The sequence below is a fragment of the Staurois parvus genome, unplaced genomic scaffold, assembly GCF_062004578.1.
Source record: "Staurois parvus isolate SC_StPar_1 unplaced genomic scaffold, SC_StPar_1.0 ptg000818l, whole genome shotgun sequence".
NCBI classification, from domain to species: Eukaryota; Metazoa; Chordata; class Amphibia; order Anura; family Ranidae; genus Staurois; species Staurois parvus.
In genome coordinates, this window is record NW_028318614.1 from 8,230,288 (window position 1) to 8,248,899 (window position 18,612).

The following is an 18,612-nucleotide window of genomic DNA, read 5'->3' on the forward strand; positions in this document are numbered from 1 at the left end:
AGTAGCAGATTCCAATAAGCCACAGTCTCTCAAAACTTTGGTCTCAACGGCCCAGCAACTGAGAACCAGAATGGTAGACTGGGCCTTGACACACAAGATCTAAGCAATATGGAAGAGGCCAAGGGAAATCTACCAGACACCAGGGTACAATCTAAGCACAACGCTCTCCTGGGAAAGTTTTTTCCCACAAGAATCACTAATGCCTTAATTCAATTCTGCAGAGTAGGAAGATCCAATAGAGTAACAGATTCCAACAAGCCCATCTCTCAGGACTTTGGCATCAACAGCCCAGCAACCAAGAAGCAGGATGGTAGACTGGACCTTGACACAGAAGATCTAAGCAATATGGAAGAGGCCAAGGGAAATCTACCAGACACCAGGGTACAATCTAAGCACAATGCTCTCCTGGGCCAGTTCCTTCCTACAGTAATCCCTGTAATGCCCTCCGATTCAATCCTGCGGAGTAGTCATGGAAGGAGCTTTAGTGGAGGCATTTATTCTGGCAAATTGATCTCATATTCACCACAGCATATATTATGAAAACCTGAGGATGCCTGGACCTAGTGGCAAACCTGTTCAGTTTGTGGTTTAAACCAGGATGATAACAGGTCAACATCCAGTGTCCCCCACCTGCAAAGATCCTAAAATACCTCCAGATGATGGGACCGCTCTCCTTGATCCAGACAGCCAAGAAAGTCAACCTGCCAATTTGCTATGCCAGGAATGTACACTACAGTCAGGGCCAGATTGTGATATTTTGCCCAACTCAAAATCAAATCCACTTCTGTCTTGGCTGCTCAACTTCGGGTGCCTCCTTGCTGGTTGGCCTAGACCAGGGGTAGGCAACCTGCAGCTCTCTAGCTATTGTGGAACTACATTTCCCATGAGGCATTGCAACATTACAAAACTGAGTTACAGCTATGACTTGCAGAGGCATGATGGAACTTTTAGTCCTGCAACAGCTGGAGAGCCGCAGGTTGCCTACCCCTGGCCTAGACCATGGCTGTGGCATGGTTTTACTGAACCCACGCCAGAAGCCCACCATAGGTGAGATGTCACGTTGAAGAGACAGTCAAATGGCTCAGACTTCCATAATGTTTATTATTTGGGATCCTCCTTTGACCAGGTTCCCTGACCTGGCCCCCAGCCCAACAGACAGGCATCCGTTATGATAATCTCCCAAATTAGTGGAGGAAACTACTTCCCCATGCAAATGTTGCACTGGAAATACAAGTTTAGTCAAGGAGACAGGCACATTGGATGGTCCAGAGTTTTGGGCCATGCAGAGGATGCAGTCCCCATTAGTCCCAGTACTCTCATGCAAACACTAAAACACCAAGCAATGACAGGTTTGGCTGATTCCATCTAAAGCTTCTGAACCCAAGGAATAAATTCATGTACTTCAGGTCCAAGGCGGTAAATTCCACCCTTCATTTTTGGAACTGTAAACAGTTTGGTGTAGATACCCCACTTGTGGGAACAGAGACAATGAAGCACAAAGCGAGCAAATGCTTTAGAGCAGCATGCAGATCCTTCAACTTTTGAGAAGGTAGACCGGAAATCATAAAGCATGGTGCAATTGGAGCACAAAACTCCAGCCTGTACCCTCGGAGAAATGTTTCTGGACCCAGACATCTGGAATATCTCTGAACATCCCCCTCTTGAAGAATTTAAATCAGAGCCAGTTTTCTTAAATGTAAACACTTTGCATTTACAAGCCAAAAATAGTGCATGTACACGTTAAAAACTATGAGGTCTATTCCCCCCCCCCCCCCCATACAAGATTTAAACAACTTAACCAATTGCATCAATAGTAAAATATGTGAAAGTGTGAAGCCTAGGTGAAGGTTGTGTGGAAACATTTATAAAAAGGAGTCCAAATATGTCTCATGGTTTTATAGATTTTGCAGCTGCTGTGCAGGCATAGCACCAGGGCCTGGATTTTGCATGACCTCTTGGCTTCATCCCTGCTGGCTGTACAGCTCAGGGGTCAGTCTTCCCACACCTCCTGCTTCGTATGTCATTATGCTTTAACAAAATGTAACTATAAAGCAAAAAACTCTTGAAAAAATTTTACGTAAAAGCTCTGGTTCTTTCCTGATAACATTTGTATTTTGTTTTAGGAAGAAGGCAAGAGTGAACTACATTTCATGAAGTATTTGGTCTTAACCACTTGAATACCAGGCACTTTTACCCTCTTCCTGCCCAGGCGAATATGCAGTTTCAGCAGTCTTGCACTTTGAATGAATTGCACGGTCATGCAACACTGTACCTATAAAAAAATTTTCATCTTTTTTTTTTCCCACGCAACTAAAGCTCCCTTGCACCACTGAGTTTTTTCATTTTTTGCTAAACTTTTAAGGAAAGCTTAAGCTTATGAAAGGGAAAAACAAAACAAAAAACAAATGCATTTTTCTTCATTTCAGTTATAAAGTTTTGCAAATAACCTTTTTCATTAATTTAGGTCAAAATGTATCCTGCTACATTTCTTTGGTGAAAATAACCCAAATTAGTGTATATTATTTAGTCTGTAGGAAAGTTATAGAGGCTAGAGATGGAGAGATACAGAGATCTGACAATCAATCCTGATGTACTGATGAACAATCTCATTTCTTGAGGCCCAAAACCACCAGGGTAGTACAAATACCACCCTCCCTTTGCAAACGAGCCATTTTTGGAAATTAGTCCAAGTTATTTTAGTAAGAGGCATTGTGAGGCTTTTTGACATTTTAATTTTTGTAACAAAATGAAGAATTTAAAAAGAAACAATTGTGATTTTGTTTCCCCCCCCTCTACATATTGTCACCAGTCCAGTGGTACGGCAGTGATCAGGGACACTGACTGGTGACCGTATGTAAAAAAAAAAAAATTTCTCTTTTAAAATTACTTTTTTTTTCAATGCACTGTGACCAGAGCAATGTTACCATAGTAACATTGTACTACTCTGGGAAAGCGATCAGGATTTTCTTTTTTTTAAACACATTATGATTGCTTATACCAATGTATTTTGTTGATATTGGCAACCATTTTTACTGAATGAAACTGATTCAGTCTGTTGTGATTAGCCGATTGGCTAAAGCTCACATGATACAGATGGGCTGTGATTGGCCCTGCCTCTACCATGTGACCAACCACAGCTAACACAATTGTATACAATGGATGGCATGAAAGGAAGCCATCCATTGTATACAATTGTCACAGCAGTCACATGACACTGGCAGCAGGCCATTGTAGTGATCTGTCATCGGCTGTGTTCTGTGGACACAGCTGGTGACAGATCATGCTGCAGCCGCGTGATGTCCACTCAGGAGGAGGAGCGTCCCGGTTGGTTGTCAACCTGCTATAGGCCGGGCGGGAAGGTGTTAAACCTATATCAGGCCCAGTATTCATGCTTGCTATATGACCAGTTCATAACATTCTTCACAAACATTGTTGCAAAATAGAGGATCTGCATTCTTTCCATGTCATTATTGTAGTGAAAACTGCTATCATTTCATACAGTGAGTACCCATTTGTGAATAAATTAACCAGACCAGAACATACATACATATATATTTATGTTTTAAAAAAATAACAAAAACCATACAGAATAATAACTGCTGGAAAATGTAATTACACATGCTTCTCACACTTAAGTGGACTGGACCAGCTAATGATTTTTAGATGGCCATAAGCTTGGACACAATCACCAATGTAACAGCTACCCAAGTATTATTAACAGTTCCACTGAGACAAAGCCAGCCAATACCTTTCAAAGTATATCACCATCTTTTCTATAAACTTACCTTACATGCATGAGGACATTTCCCAACATCCTGCAGTTATACAATGCAGAAAATAAACTAAATCTTTAAAGAATCTTTATTTTTATAACGAGACATCCCTACCATACAAATATATAAGATAACCAGTTAAAAAAAAAAAAACTTTACAGATAAAAGAGATAGGTATGAAGCAGTGTGCAGTAGTCTGAGATGTGGGCTGCAAAGTGTCAGTGCTTAGAATTTCTTCAGGCTGTAGCCCACAGCAAGATGTGGCCTGTTACTGTTTAGTGGTGGCGAGTGCCATACAGCAGAACTAGTGCGCTTGTAGTAGCGGGGCTTTCTCTTATAAAACAAGTCCTCCAGTTTTGGGCTGTCAATTGTGCCAAATATTTTGTCGACATCTATGGGGCGGTAGTACTGTTGTTGCATTGTCTGGGCAAGCTCACTTCCTGCAGAGAAAAAAACAACAGGTGGATAGAATTCATAGGAATTACTTAATACTGAAGGGGAATAAACAAACACTTAAAATAATTTTATAAAAAAGGTGCAACAAGGCTTAGTTTACAGAAAATTGCATTACTTGGGCCCTACGTGTACGACTTCTATAAAAAGTCTAGACATTTGTTCATGCAATCTCCGATAAGAGGATCAAGGGATGATCCTGCCTATAAACAAATCATATACCCAAATGCACATGCTTAAACAGCATGCTAATCAGCAACAGTAGCAATCTGATATAGCATTTTCTCAGAGGAGAACAAATACATGCACATGAACACACACGACAGACTGCCCCACTAGCCTATAGCAACGTGCATAAAGCAGGATGGGACAGGTAAACGTCAACACTTCTAGAAGTCCCAGAGTTTTGTCTAATTATAGTAGCTATGTAATTCTCAATTGGGAATATAGGATGCTGCTGCTACATGAAGACACCTCTAAGCTGATAGACACTCACCAGACGCCCAAGCTGGGATGGGCTTACGAGGCTTGCTCTCATCATCTGTGGAGTCATCACTGTTTAAGTCCATGCCATAATCATCTGGATTTAATTTGGGTGGGTGGGGTTTGTATCCTTTAGGAGTCATCTCATAGGATTCACAGGATGGAGAGTTCTGGAAACAAAGGGAACCATTACCCAGTCGTAGCAAATAGGCAGTAAGACACAAATAGGTTTCCTTTTGAGCTTCGTGTTAACATGCCCGTTTCAACTACACCCTTACCTGCATATCTACAGTGACGTTTAGCACTGGAGCATTGGCAGCTGATTTCTCCTTAGCGATTCTCTCCTGCTCCTCACGCAGCCTCTGAGCCTCTAGTTCTTGGAGCCTCTTTGCCTCCAGTTCTCTACGTAACCTCTCCTGTTCTAGCTTTTCCTGCTGCTCCTGAAATTGCACACATAGCAGATGTTCGATATCTAATGCATTCACATGCAAGTATGACTAACTGATGTCATTGATAAATTCTAGCATTGCACATCCTGTTGATAAATATTCTTAAAAAAAATTTTTTTTCCTTCTCCTTATTCACATCAGTGGAGCTCACATTTTAATATGTAGCAAGTCACGCACGCCAACTACTGGATTAGAAAAAAAAAAAATTCCATAGTGTTCAATCCACTAGTAGTAGTCACACTGGATTGCTACGAACCTCTCACCAACAATGCCACACAAATGCAGCTCACTGTAATAGCACAGACATCTGACCAAACTATGCCACACATGCATTACTCTGAAGTATTCTGAAACAGATGAGTAGATTAGACAGTAACACATAAACTCACTCTCTTCTTGCGTTCTTCAGCCTCTTTGCGCTGCTGCTCTTTCTGCTGTGCCGCCCTTTCTAGTTCTTTCTGCAGCTGAAGTGCTTTTTCACGCTCTATTCGTTCCCGTTCTCTGAAATATCAAGTTTGTTTTTTTAATCAAGAATAAAAAAATGTAAAACGTGAAAACCATAACACATTGTGATTCACAGTGCATAATAGTCTATCCTTCACAGCAGGATGTCAATCTCCTTAAAGGCAAAAACCTCTCTTTAGCTTTGGATACTGTGAAGAGGGATTAAAACACCCGCCAAGACTTTTTATAGCTGTTTGCACCCATTAGGTAGATTCCTCGTCTGTTTATAATTGCTGAAAGTGAAAAGTAAAAGAAAATTCAAACTTTTGGAGGTGTCCGCAGAGCAGGAATAGGGAAAAAAAATCTTCCAATGCAGACACTAGTTCTGGTGACAACCAGGGATCCCCTCATTTTCAACATATTTCCTCTCACTTCCTGTTTTGACTATGGGATAGAAAGTGAAAGGAAATCTTTCTATATCTGACAGCTGTTATACCCTCCCTTACGCTTCCCAAAATTAAGTTTTCCCTTTACTTCTACTTTGAACTTGTAATACAGGACTGAGGCACAAGCGTATTTAAAAAGTGTTTAATATTACACTTTACATGCTAGAATACTAGTGGGGTTAGACAATTTGTGGAAAATGATGTCTTCTTTCAAGAGAAAAAAAAGTTTTTGTACCCATCAGCCACCTCCCAAAGTGGGCATCAGATGAGGCCTCAACATCCATCTAGTAGAACTTAGCCAACACTTGAACATGACAAGGTGACAGTCTTCCATATTTGAGAAACAGTTGCCTAATGCCAAAAAGCTAAAGCACCATCAGGGCGTGATAGCCTATAAACCTGGATAATAGTCTGTCTGAGCCACCTAGAGATGGTGGAATTAGAAGCTGGTGCATCCTTAAAGGGACCACCTGGGAAGACACAAAGTCAGTCAGTCTTTCCGAAAGAAGCAGTGGTTGAGAAATGGATGCACACCAGTGAATCACATCCCTGATTGGTATATACCACTGCCATTGTGTTGCCTGTCATTCTGAATTGGGTGATCCTCCTTCAGGATGGACTAATGCTGTAGAGGGATCCAGACTGCCCCAAACTCCAGGATGTTGGGAAAAAAGACGATTTGTCCAATAACCAACTTCCCTGCTGACTGGCCTTGGTCATGTGGATCTTACAAAGGATGGGAAGAAAGGACTTCCCAATCCAAAGACTGGTTCCTGAGCAATCAGGTCAGGGACACCCTGGTCCTCAGTGCCAAAATGAGCCAGTCTGTCCAAGGATAGGATTGACTTGTCCCACAATGACAGAATACTGCTTTGTTGGGGCATGGAGTGAAACTTGCAAATGCGACTGGCTTGAAGGGAGCTATCAGACCCAGGACTCATGCAAAAGTGGAGATTCCGATGACTATAGCATGCTGGTCGTAGGAGGGGATATCCTGGGCTGGTCTACAGTTTTGTTTTTGTTTTTTTAAACCAGTGTCAAATGTTCCTATAGGTGGCAGATCTAAAATAAAAAAAGGTAAAAGACTTCCTGTGTCCCTTGATTTGTCATATTTTAAGAATCAGGTTTTAGTGAAAAGTGGTCTGCTTCATCAAATCACTTGTAGCAGAAATAACACAAAAAAGGTGAACGACTTCCTCTGTTCCTCTATGGACAAGAATGAAAGGTGGTAAAAAAAGGTGGCATTGAGATCTTCTTGGTGTAAAGCAGGTATCTTTAGTTTACCAACCTGTTTCTGTGCAGGTATTGGAAAAATGAACATTTTATTTGTTTACAGATTGTCCCCTTCAGTGGTGCAAGTTGTTTTGTCTCATGTTGTAGAGGATACTTCAGTTAGCAATTAGCTAGTTTTACATACGTATGCTTAGGATATTTTGCCTAAAGGTTTTGGATTAATCCAAATCTAAATCACATGGCACCAAGGTCTGCCATCATACGCTTTGGGATTTTAATTTGTACCAAATATAATTGTGTATATGGCAGGATTTAGACTTTGATTTGTCATACTTTAACCACTTCAAGTCCATACACTTTCACCCCCTTCCAATCCAGGACAATTTTCAGCTTTCAGCAATATCACACTGAGTGACAATTAGTCATGCAACAAACACTATACCTATGTGACATTTTTATTCTTTTTTTGAGATAGAGCTTTCTTTTGGTGGTATCTAATCAATACAAATTTTTTTTTTGATATATAAATGAAAAAATACCAAAAAGTTTTGGAAAAAAAAACAAAAACCACAACAAATTTTTTGCTTAGTTTTGGTAATAAAATTTAGCAAATAGTTAATCTCTCTTCATAAAGTTACGCCAAAGTTTATTCTGCTACATTTCTAGGGTAAAAAAATAACCCAAAACAGTTTATATTATTTAGTCTGTGTGAAAGCTATAGAGTCTACAATCCATGGGATATATATTTGAAACCAGTGATCAGGGTGCTGGTATGGTGTATGGAGGTGATCAGGGTGCTAGTATGGCATATGGCAGTGGTCAGGGTGTTGGTTTGGGGTATGGCTGTGATCAGGACACTGGTATGGCGGTGATCTGGACATTGGTATGGTGTATGGGGGTGTTTTGTGTGTACTAGGACAGGTGGGCACTCTGCCCCACAGTACTTATAATAAATAATGCAGTGTTTAACTACTCCCGCCCGGCCTATAGTAAAATGACGGCCGGGCGAGCCTCTCGTCCCTCCAGGAGGGCGTCATATGACATCCTTCCCAGATCAGGCCTTGCGCGTGCCCACAGGGCCACGCTGTGGCAAGATCTGTCACTGGCTGTGTACCTTGAACACGGCCGACAACAGATCTGTGTACCAGCCCCGTTGCCAGTACCATGTGACCGGCTGTGACCAATCACAGCAAGTCACATGACAGTTGTAAGCAATGGATAGCTTCCTTTCATGCCATCCATTGTATACAAATGTGTTTAGCTGTGAATGGTCACAGTGATCACATGCACAGGCTGGGCCAATCACAGCCCATCTGTGTCATGTGATTAGCTGTGGCCAATCATAGCTAATCACAACAAAAAAACAAGAATGAATCGATTTCATTCAGTTAAATGCTTCCTTATAGCAAAGAAATTCTTTGCTATAAGCAAATTGTGTAAAAAAAATAAATAAATAAAATACTAATTGCTTCCCCAAAGTAGTACAATGTTACTATGGTAACATTATACAACTTTGGTCATAGTGTAATATGAGGGAAAAAATAAAATTAAAAAAACAAAATCATTTTTTTTCATATTGTCACCAGTCAAGTGTCCCTGATCACTGCCACACCAGTTACATGATGACGCTGTACTGCACTGGTTACAGTATGTAAAAAAAAATAAAAAAAAGTGAAAATGTTTTAAATTTCTTGATTTTCCGAAAAAGGACGACAAATTACAGCTTCAAAAAAAAAAAATCTCCATGCCTCTTATGAAATACGTTGGACTGTCTACTTTGCAAAAAGGGGTCATTTGGGGGATATCTGTACTGTTCTGACATTTTTGGGCCTCAAGAAATTACTTCAGGGTTGATCAATTTTCAGATATGGCCCATAGTTTTTTTAACTCTAACTTTCCTACAGACTAAACAAATTCTGATTTGGGTTATTTTCACCAAAAAAAGTAACAGAACACATCTTGGCCTAAATTTATGAACAATTATTTATTTGCAAACTTTTATAACAGGAAAACCATTTTTTTTTTCAAAATTTTTGGTCTTTTTTGTTAATTTAGCAAACAAAAACCCCAGTGGCGATTAAATACTACCAAAATAAAGCTCTAGTTGTGAGAACAAAATGATAAAAATTTAGTTTGACAATTGAGCGATCATGCAACACTGTACCCAAAGTGTGAAAACGCTGAAACCTGAAAATTGGCCTGGGCAGGATGGGTGTAAAAGTGCCAAGTAGGTAAGTGGTTAAAGACACTGGGGTGGCTTGCACTGCAATGTGTGAGTGTACAAGCAGCCTGACAGACTGGTGTACACTCGCACACTGCAGGATTGCTTCTCTCCGCTCTCCCACAGAGCAGAGAGAAGCGATCTTTACTTTCAGTTTCAATGTTTATTATGTAACTGCTGTGATTGGTCACATCAGTCACATGGTAAAACATCACGTGATTGCCTGAACACAGCAGTAATATGATCCGCTGTGTCCGAGCGACACTCTGGGCTGCACGTTCTGTGAGCCGTGTACGAGCCATCAATGAGGGCTGACTTACAGGAAACGTCAGCCTGCATCGGCACTGCTTCCCGTCTGCCGTGTATGTACAATGGGCAGACGGGAAGAGGTTAAGAATCAGGTTTTAGTGAAAAGTGTTCTGCTTCATCAAATCACTTGCTAACCAATTAGCAGGACAGTGCTCTTGTGTTCTTAAGTTATCATACTAGGACTAAAAGTACAGGAAGTTTGAGATTGTCCTTTATGACTGTTGTAAGATGCTGTGTTTTGAAAAAAAAATTCCACTAATTCTTAACAGGGATTTAGCACAAAATAACTGGAACCAACAAAACATAAAAGTGGGATTGGCAAAGGAGTGGTTACAGAATTCCTGTTGTAAGTGTTTGGCAACATTATTCTGAACAATGTAACGTTAGTTTTAAATAATCAGAGTCTAGGCCCGATTTAGTTGCCAGGGCTACTATGGAAAGGACAATCCCGATGATTTCCCTTTGTAGAGGGAAGACTATATGTAACCTTTGATCGGGGTGTCCCCCAAAGGGGATTGTGCAGGTGATGCATCAAAATGCATGTTTATGTTTTCCCATAATGAAAAGGCTGGGAAGTGGTTTCAACATAATTTAATGGGTTCTAGAGAGATCAGTACTCACCGTTCTGCTCGAAGACGCTCTTGCTCTCTCTCAGCCGCAGCCTGCAGTTCTCGTTGCCTCTCACGTTCTTGCTCTGCTTGACGTATTTCAGCCAATTTCTTTGCATCTGCAAGCTTCCTTTGCCTTTCTTGCTCCTCCTCCTCCCGCTTCTTCTGGAGGAGCTCCTGGTGCCGGCGCTCTTCATCCTCCTATATTATAACAGCAATGTTATATACTGGCCCATCCAATTACAGTGGAAGACTTTACAGAGCCAGAACACACATTGGCAAGAGTAGAGGTATAAGCTTGCAGCTTCTTTTGTAAAGAGAAAAATCCTCTGAAGGATAGAAGTTGAACTGCACCATTTAAAGAGCAATCCAGCCATAACTATTTTCTCTCTTTGGAAAAGGAACAGAACCCCTGTTAAGTTACAGCTATCTGGTACCCAATTAAAAATCCCCCACAAACTATCAAGTTGCATCTCTCAAAACAGATTAAATTTTACTGGATATAAATGTTGTAAGTCCTATACATATGAATGTTCAACTTGTACACTTTCAAAGATACAAACATGTATTTGCATGTCCAATCGTGTAAAGCTAGGTACACATTTTTTTTTTTCCCGTTCAACCCAGCGAGCTTGAAAAAACACCACACACCTGACTGATCACTGCACTAACACAAGCAATGTTGGTGTGGCGATCTCCCCTCCTGTGCCTTTGTGTTGCGACAGGGGAACTGCCCCCACCAGCACACACTGATCAGAACGCACAGCCATTGTTTTAGGAAATGCCATAAATCAGCACACATAATGGTACAGCCCTAAGGTAGTGTGCCATCTAGGGCTCCAATAAAAATAGTTACCCTTGCCAAACAGGAAAGTGATAGAAAAGGGCAGCAACACAAAAAGAAAGCTTTTTATCGGAGTAAACCCCACTAGAACACCGGTCTGCTTTTTATTCCTGCCTGTATTCCAGTTTTCCCCCCTAACTTTGTGTAAATCTCCTGGCAAGACAATTTAACCACAGACTTGTGTGTGTCAAGGCAACCCATGAACTATTTTGACGAGCATGATAAAATGAGTGTTCACCATTTATGTAAATTGAGTGCCATTCAGATTGAAAAGGACTGCAATACAATGCACATACTGTATACCTGTGCATTGTGGGCTTCAATGTGCAAGTGGTAACATTTAAATGGTTAACAGATTGACTTTGGGTCTGAAGATCAATGCAACAGATAGGCGGACTTCAAAGCATACAGGCACTCCAGCTGTGCTTGTGTGATGCAAACCAACTGTTAACCACTAGCCTACAGGGCACTTATACCCCCTTCCTGCCCAGGCCAAATTCCAGCTTTCAGCGCTGTCACACTTTGAATGACAATTGCGCGGTCATGCAACACTGTACCCATATGATATAATTTTTTTGAGACAGAGCTTTCTTTTGGTGGTGTTTAATCACCTCTGGGATTTTTATTTTTTCTTAAACCAATGAAGATTAAAATAAAAACAAAACAAAAAAAAAAACTTTTAGTTTTTGTTATAAAAATTTTGTAAATAAGTGATTTTTCTCCTTCACTAATGTGCGCTAATGAGGCTGCAGTGATGGGCACTGATAGGTTGCACTGATGGGCAATGACAGGCATCACTGATGGGCACTGAAAGGCAGCACTGTCATTGATAGGTGACATTGAAAGGCAGCTCAGATGGGCACTGATATGTGGCATTGATGTGCACTGATATGTGGCACTGGCACTGATGAGCACTGACTGCTGGCACTGATGGACACTGAAAGGTGGCACTGCTGTGGCTACACTGATCATCAGGGCACACTGATGATCAGTGCACATGTCCCCTCCACGGAAAGCCGATTACCGGCTCTCCTCTCGAGCTGTCAGCGTGACAGCTCGAGAGGAGAGAAATGCCGATAACTGGCATTTCCGTGTTTACATGTGATCAGCTGTGATTGGACACAGCTGATCGCATGACCGAGCCGACATCTTCGGCTCTTTCCATGATCCGCTGTGTCCGAGGGACACAGCGCACCGGCGATCGCCGCTTGCTCCCTGAGCCGCACATGCGCGGTGAGAACGGAAGGACGTCATATGACATCCTATCAGAACGAGAGAACCACCTTGCGCCCGTCATTGTACTATATGGCGGGCGGAAGGTGGTTAATACACAAAGTTATGTAAAATCATATCCTATGGATTCCCCTGGTGGTACATAGAGAAGAGGAGGAACCTGAAGGGTTGGTGGAGGACCCCAGAAAAGGAGGAGATTTGGGGACGCTGTGTGCAATACCCACAACACAGAGAAGGCAAGTCTACCATGTTTGTTATATTTTTAAATATATATTTTAGACTTTGAAAACGCCTTGACATGAAAGTGTTGTCCACACATACCAGCTGTTTTGCTTTAAGTTTGCGTGCTTCCTCTTCCTGTCGCCTTCTGCTTTCTATTTCCTCCTGTTTTTTTGCTGTGATTTTCTTTTTGGCTTTTTCTTCAGCCATACGGTCTTCCCGAACCTGAAAAAGCAACATCCATATTAAAACAGCATGTTCATGAAGCTTTGGATCCTGATATATAGCTACAAAAAGGCATGCATGCACGCACAATAAAAAAAAAAAATAAAATAAAAAAAACATTTTAAAAAAATTACTTTTTCACTTTTCTCATCTATGTGTGCGAATTTCTGTTCTATTTTCTTCTTTTTCTCCTCTTCTAATTGTTCCACTCTCTCACGTGCCTGCAAAACCTTGCGCAAACGTTCTTCCCTTCTCCTAAAAAAAAAAAAAAAAAAAAAAAAAAAGCAAGAGGTTGAGATAGTCAGCAACAAATACATTTACAGAAAACCATTTATTTTGCTTTGGGTTGTTCTGTTTTTTGTATTGCTACAAAGCTTTAAAATTTGAATCCAGCTGAAATTTCTCTAGTAGTATCTTCTACTACTTCTAGTTGTGTGAATCCCAACAAAGGCAGAAGGGTACAAAAGGGAAGGAGAAAAGCCCACCCACCCACACAAAAAGGGAATAACCACATTATTATTGATATAGATGGAATTACTCCAGAATAAAAGCTGAGCTCCACCCAAAAGGGAAAGTTCTGCTTTAAGGCTTTGTCCCCCGCTTGCTGTTAAGGATTGGCACCTTTGAGGAGTGGGGGGGGGAAGGGTGGTGCGGGTACCCGAATTTGTCAGGTACCTGCTCCCACTTCTGCTGCGATCGCCTAAGGCGATCAGAGGTGGAAATTGTCCTCCCCCCCCTCCCTCTCCATAGTCTTCCGGGACACGTGATTTTGGATTTAGCACTTGGGATTTCTCGTTTTATACATGCACAAATATATATCTTTACAGTTAGATCCATATATATTTGGACAGAGGCACAATTTTAAATTTTGTTTCAGGTATTTACCAAAACATATTCAAGCTATAGTTATATAATGGATATGGGCTGAAAGTGCACACTCTCAGGTTTCATTTTAAGGGTATGTACAGCCATATTGGAGGAAGGGTTTAGGAATGACAGCTCTTAAGAGTAACCACCCCCCTTTTTCAAGGGACCAAAAGCAATTGGACAATTGAATCAAAAGCTGTTTCGTGGCCAGGCGTGGGCTACTCCGTTATTTTTTTCAACAATTAAGCAGGTAAAAGGTATGGAGTTGATTCTAAGTGTGCTATTTTAATGGATGATGTAGGTTCACAAGAATAGATTCCAAATGCAAAGGAGCTGTACATGGAAGTGAAATAGGCCATTGTATGGATTCAAAAACTAAACAAATCCATCAGAGAGATAGCAGCAACATTAGGAGTGGCTAAATCAACAGTTTGGTACATTCTGAGGAAAAAAGGATAAAAAGGCATGGACGTCCATGGAAGACAACAGTCGTGACTGATTGCAGGATCCTCTCTATGGTAAAGAAAACAACCCATTCACAACATCCAGACAAGTGAAGGACACTCTCCAGGAGGTGGGTGTATCATTGTCAAAGTCTACAATCAAGAGAAGACTTCACGAGAGTAAAATAGAGGGTTCACCACAAGGTGCAATCCATTCATAAGCCTGAAGAATAGAAAAGCCAGATTAGACTTTGACAAAAAAAAAAAAAAACACATCTGTAAAAGCCAGACCAGTTCTGGAAAATAATTCTTTGGATGGATGAAACTAAAATTAATCTGTACCAGAATCACGAGAAGAAGAAAAAAAAAAGTGGAGTAGGCTTGCAACAGCTCATGATCCAAAAGCACACAATGTCATCTATAAAACATGGTGGAGGCAGTGTGATAGCATGGGCATGCATGGCTTCTAGTGGCACTGGGTCATTGGTGTTTATTGATGATGTGACAGAAGACAGAAGCAGCCGGATGAATTCTGCAGTGTTTAGTGATATACTGTCAGCCCAGATTCAGCCAAATGCAGCAAAGTTGATTGGACGGCACTACACAGTACAGATGGACAATGATCCAAAACACACTGCAAAAGCAACCCAGGAGCTTTTGAAGGAAAAGAAGTGGAATATTTTGCAATGGCCGAGTCAAGCACCTGATCTCACCTCTGCTGAACTGATGGATCCTAATTGTATAGCTGTGGAAGTGACCTCATACCCATATTCTTTCCCCATGAAAAGAGATTATGTGTGGAAGACCTATGTTCATATATAGGTCCAAAAAAGGTGAGGGAATAATTGTCACTGAAGTGGAGCATGATATTCATGAAAGTACTGTAGAGCATTGAGTTTCTGAAATTCGGTGCTCCACAGCTGAAATTTTGAAATGTCACTAAATATATTGAAGAACATTGCTTTGATATCACTATGGATGGACTATAAAGGACTTTCACACCGAGTTTAATGTTTCAAAGTTTTTTTATTTGATATAATAGTTTTCACATTAGCACTATAATCACTATAAAGTTGTGTATTTTAATAACTGATAAATATTCTGAGCAGCACAGCATCAACACTTATTTACATTCACTAGAGATGTGGGAACACGAGGTGTCAGCAGCAGCAGCTCACTGATTTATGATAGACTTTGAGCAATTTAGTCACTTTACTGGTAGTGTAGGATCAATGTATAAGTATTTTGGGATGGTTTACATTTGTTTTGTGTATCTAGATGGCAGAGCAGAGTAAATTTACAAATACCACTATGAGCAGGCATACTTTACGCTTTGCCCAACCGGACATTGAAGAGCGTACTGAAGGGAAATTCCCATGTCTCGCTACAATGCCTATTCACCCAAGCAAGTTTTAAGAGACAAGGCTTGGCAGTTAATGTAGTCCAGCCTAGCCCAGAACTAGACTGGAAAAGCACCCATGTGGAGCCCTGTGCCAGAGGATCACTTCCAGACTTGCCTCAACTTCCAGTCCAGCACATAACACCTTTTAGATCAGCTAAACCACAGTTTTGAGGCAAACAATGAGGTACAGAGGAGAAGGGAGGGATCCCTGTTTCCAGACTAAAAAAAAAAAAAAAAAAAAAAAAAAAAAAAAAAGAAGAACCTTTCCCTAGGGTACCATGAGCCTGAGAAAAAAAAAAAAAAAAAAGAAAAAAAAAAGCTGACTGTAGTGTATCAAGAAGCAGCCCGACCCTTGCGAGGACCCTCAGGGAGAAACCAGTAACCCAGACCTCAGGTAAAGTTGAGCAGCTTGAACATCCAAAAAGAGGGCTAGGACAAAAAAAGATGGCAACACAACATCCTGATTCGGATGGAATGAAGAAACTACCACCAAAATTAGGGTCCTATGGAGACAGGCCACATATGTAGAACAATCCATGCAACACCCTACACAAAAGGCTTTTACCAAGGAATGAGATACAGGAACCTTGACTGTTCTGTCCCATTGGGGGAGATTTACCAAAACTGGTACAGCTGCGCATGGTAGCCAATCAACTGCTAACTTCAGCTTGTTCAATTAAGCTTAGACAATAAAACCTGGAAGCTGACTGGTTTCTATGCAAAGCTGCACCAGATTTTACATGCTCCAGTTTCAGTATATCTCCCCCCAATAGGTCTTTGGGCCAGAACAATCAAGGCCCCTTGGTGGTACTCAAAGTCAGAGACATCTCCACACTAGACTGCAGAAATCCCAAAATGCATCCCACGACATGCTGTCAGTGATGAAAATTCGAGCCTCACACGAGGATAAAAGGTGAAGTACACCTTCCTGGAGGTTGATCTGAGAAGAGTAGGAATTAGAGTCAGAAACAGCCATATACCTCAGGACTTAGGCTTTAACTGCCAAGCCATCAAAGCCAACAACTGTGAAGCAGGATGGAAGATCAGACCCTGTAAAAGCTAACCTGGGAAAACCTGGAAGGGACCATAGCTTGTTTTCTCAAGAGATTTACGATGTCTGCATACCACATTCTTTTTGGACAAGCAGGTGTGGACAGAATCATCAAAATGCCCTCCACCTTTATCTTGCACAATAAGTGAGGTAAGAAGCTGCAGAGGATCAGAAAGAAGCTGAAGTAATTTACCTCATACTGTAGGTGTGCTCGATTATTGCAGGCGCAGCACTGGAGCTGTGTTTCAAAAGGGGACTGAAAATGGCAGGATGTGCTAGAGGACATCACTGCACCCGATCTGCCCCTTTTGAACACCAATACATTCATACGCTGTTCCAGTCCTTCACAGTTCCCAGCCCTAAAAGCCCAAACAAGGAGTACTAGGGGACTACCACATTTTCTACATAGAGATATTCTCCATAGGCCAAAAAAAAAAAAAAAGGCCCAGTCTTCATCCCTCATGGTGAGCTTGCCCCACAGGATGTTCAGGGACTCCATGTCCTCCGAAGAAACACTTTTCTGGACCTTAACAGCACCTTGTTAGCAAAGTCACCAGATACTGGGTTACCCTGGAGGTGGCTGCCTGCAGAATCCAGCATCTAACAGCAATATTACATGCTCTTGAACGGATGCTCTTGGCCTCAGGTGACTGTTCGGATGAAGCCTCTCTTCCCCAGCAGGGCTGTGCACAATAGTCCACAGGCTAACTCCAAGTGAAGGTAATCCCCAGAGACCTCATCATAGGCACATCTATAAGCTATAACACCAACTAAAAATTGAGGGTTAGTTGAGCTGCGAGGGGTTAAGTCTGGGCAAGGAATCATGTCTTTATTTGGCCGGCATTCAGTCACCTGAAGGTGGTGGCACAACCCAAGTAGTCACTAATATGAAATACCCTGCGATGTAAAAAGAAAACAAAATCTAACCACTTCAAAGTTACCCTTTCAGCCATTTTAAACAACCTGAACAAAAAGAAAAATCTTCTTCTGTTCATCCCTTTGATACTGGTTTTTTGTTGGTACCAAAGGCTTTGTTACCTTGACTCTGAAACCAAGGTAAACCCTCTCCTCAAACAAAAATACTTCAGACCAGCAAGGCCATGAAGTTTAATAGTAAGAGAAGGGTTTTCCAGGGTAATAAAAAGGTAACAGGTAGGCAGGGCTTTTAAAAGCTTAAAAGCGAAAAGGAATCGCCACATCATAAACTCACAGTTTTAGTTCCTCCTGCTTGCGTTTCTTGCTCTCTTCGATTTTTTGCTTTCGCTGAAGTTCAGCTTCCTCTTTTTTGCGCAAGGTTTCTAAGCGCTGACGCTCCTTTTCCTGTAAAATGGTTATGCGAAGAACATAAGAAAATATAGAAATCACACCAAGCTTCAATTACTAGTGAGACAATCTGATTTTTAGCTGAGATGGAGCACAAAATTAGCCACACCAAGTGAAGAAAAAACCCAACCAACCAGAACGCTGCTTGCCCTAAAAGTATCCAAAAACCAAGAAACACCAGTGATACTGCAACAAAAAACTAAGTTACTTACTTCTGTCTGAAAGAGGAGAGAGGGGGAAAAAAAGAAGAAGAAGGAAGTACATTGTTAGTCTGCATGAATTAGCACCGGAAACAGCAAACTAAAGTGCTACAGTTTGCGAGCAAAAAATTTAGAGCAACTCTGCTGTGTTAAAATATGATAAAAAGGTGAAGTACAAACACCTTCCTAACCTCCACAAGGAGTTCTGAAACCCACTGCTTTTAGTGGTGCAATGATAATTCTGGACAGAAACTGAAGTGGACAGTTAAAAAAAAAAAAAAAAAAAGTATTGGGTCAGCTGCCTTTAGACGCACGTGAACTTGAATGGCATCCCAGTCTTAGACTGCAGGGTTCAATATTGAGTTGGCCCACCCTTTGCAGCTATA

General features: G+C 41.3%; 2 protein-coding genes across 4 annotated transcripts in view; one reads left to right on the plus strand and one right to left on the minus strand.

Moving 5' to 3' along the window:
• The window catches only part of SAXO4 (stabilizer of axonemal microtubules 4), a 52,606-nt gene extending 45,472 nt beyond the window's left edge, over window positions 1–7,134 (plus strand). For both annotated transcript variants that reach the window (XM_089655024.1, XM_089655023.1), the window contains one exon: window positions 2,124–7,134. The gene's annotated coding sequence lies outside the window, so the exon portion shown is untranslated. The remainder of the gene's footprint in view (window positions 1–2,123) is intronic.
• The window catches only part of INCENP (inner centromere protein), a 45,633-nt gene continuing 30,561 nt past the window's right edge, over window positions 3,541–18,612 (minus strand). For both annotated transcript variants that reach the window (XM_089655022.1, XM_089655021.1), the window contains exons 11-18: window positions 17,914–18,023; window positions 13,075–13,195; window positions 12,818–12,940; window positions 10,433–10,620; window positions 5,548–5,659; window positions 4,988–5,149; window positions 4,723–4,879; window positions 3,541–4,213 (exon numbers count right to left, since the gene is read on the minus strand). In XM_089655022.1, the coding sequence (XP_089511148.1) occupies window positions 3,999–4,213; window positions 4,723–4,879; window positions 4,988–5,149; window positions 5,548–5,659; window positions 10,433–10,620; window positions 12,818–12,940; window positions 13,075–13,195; window positions 17,914–18,023 (1,188 nt within the window). In that variant the 3' untranslated portion in view covers window positions 3,541–3,998. The remainder of the gene's footprint in view (window positions 4,214–4,722; window positions 4,880–4,987; window positions 5,150–5,547; window positions 5,660–10,432; window positions 10,621–12,817; window positions 12,941–13,074; window positions 13,196–17,913; window positions 18,024–18,612) is intronic.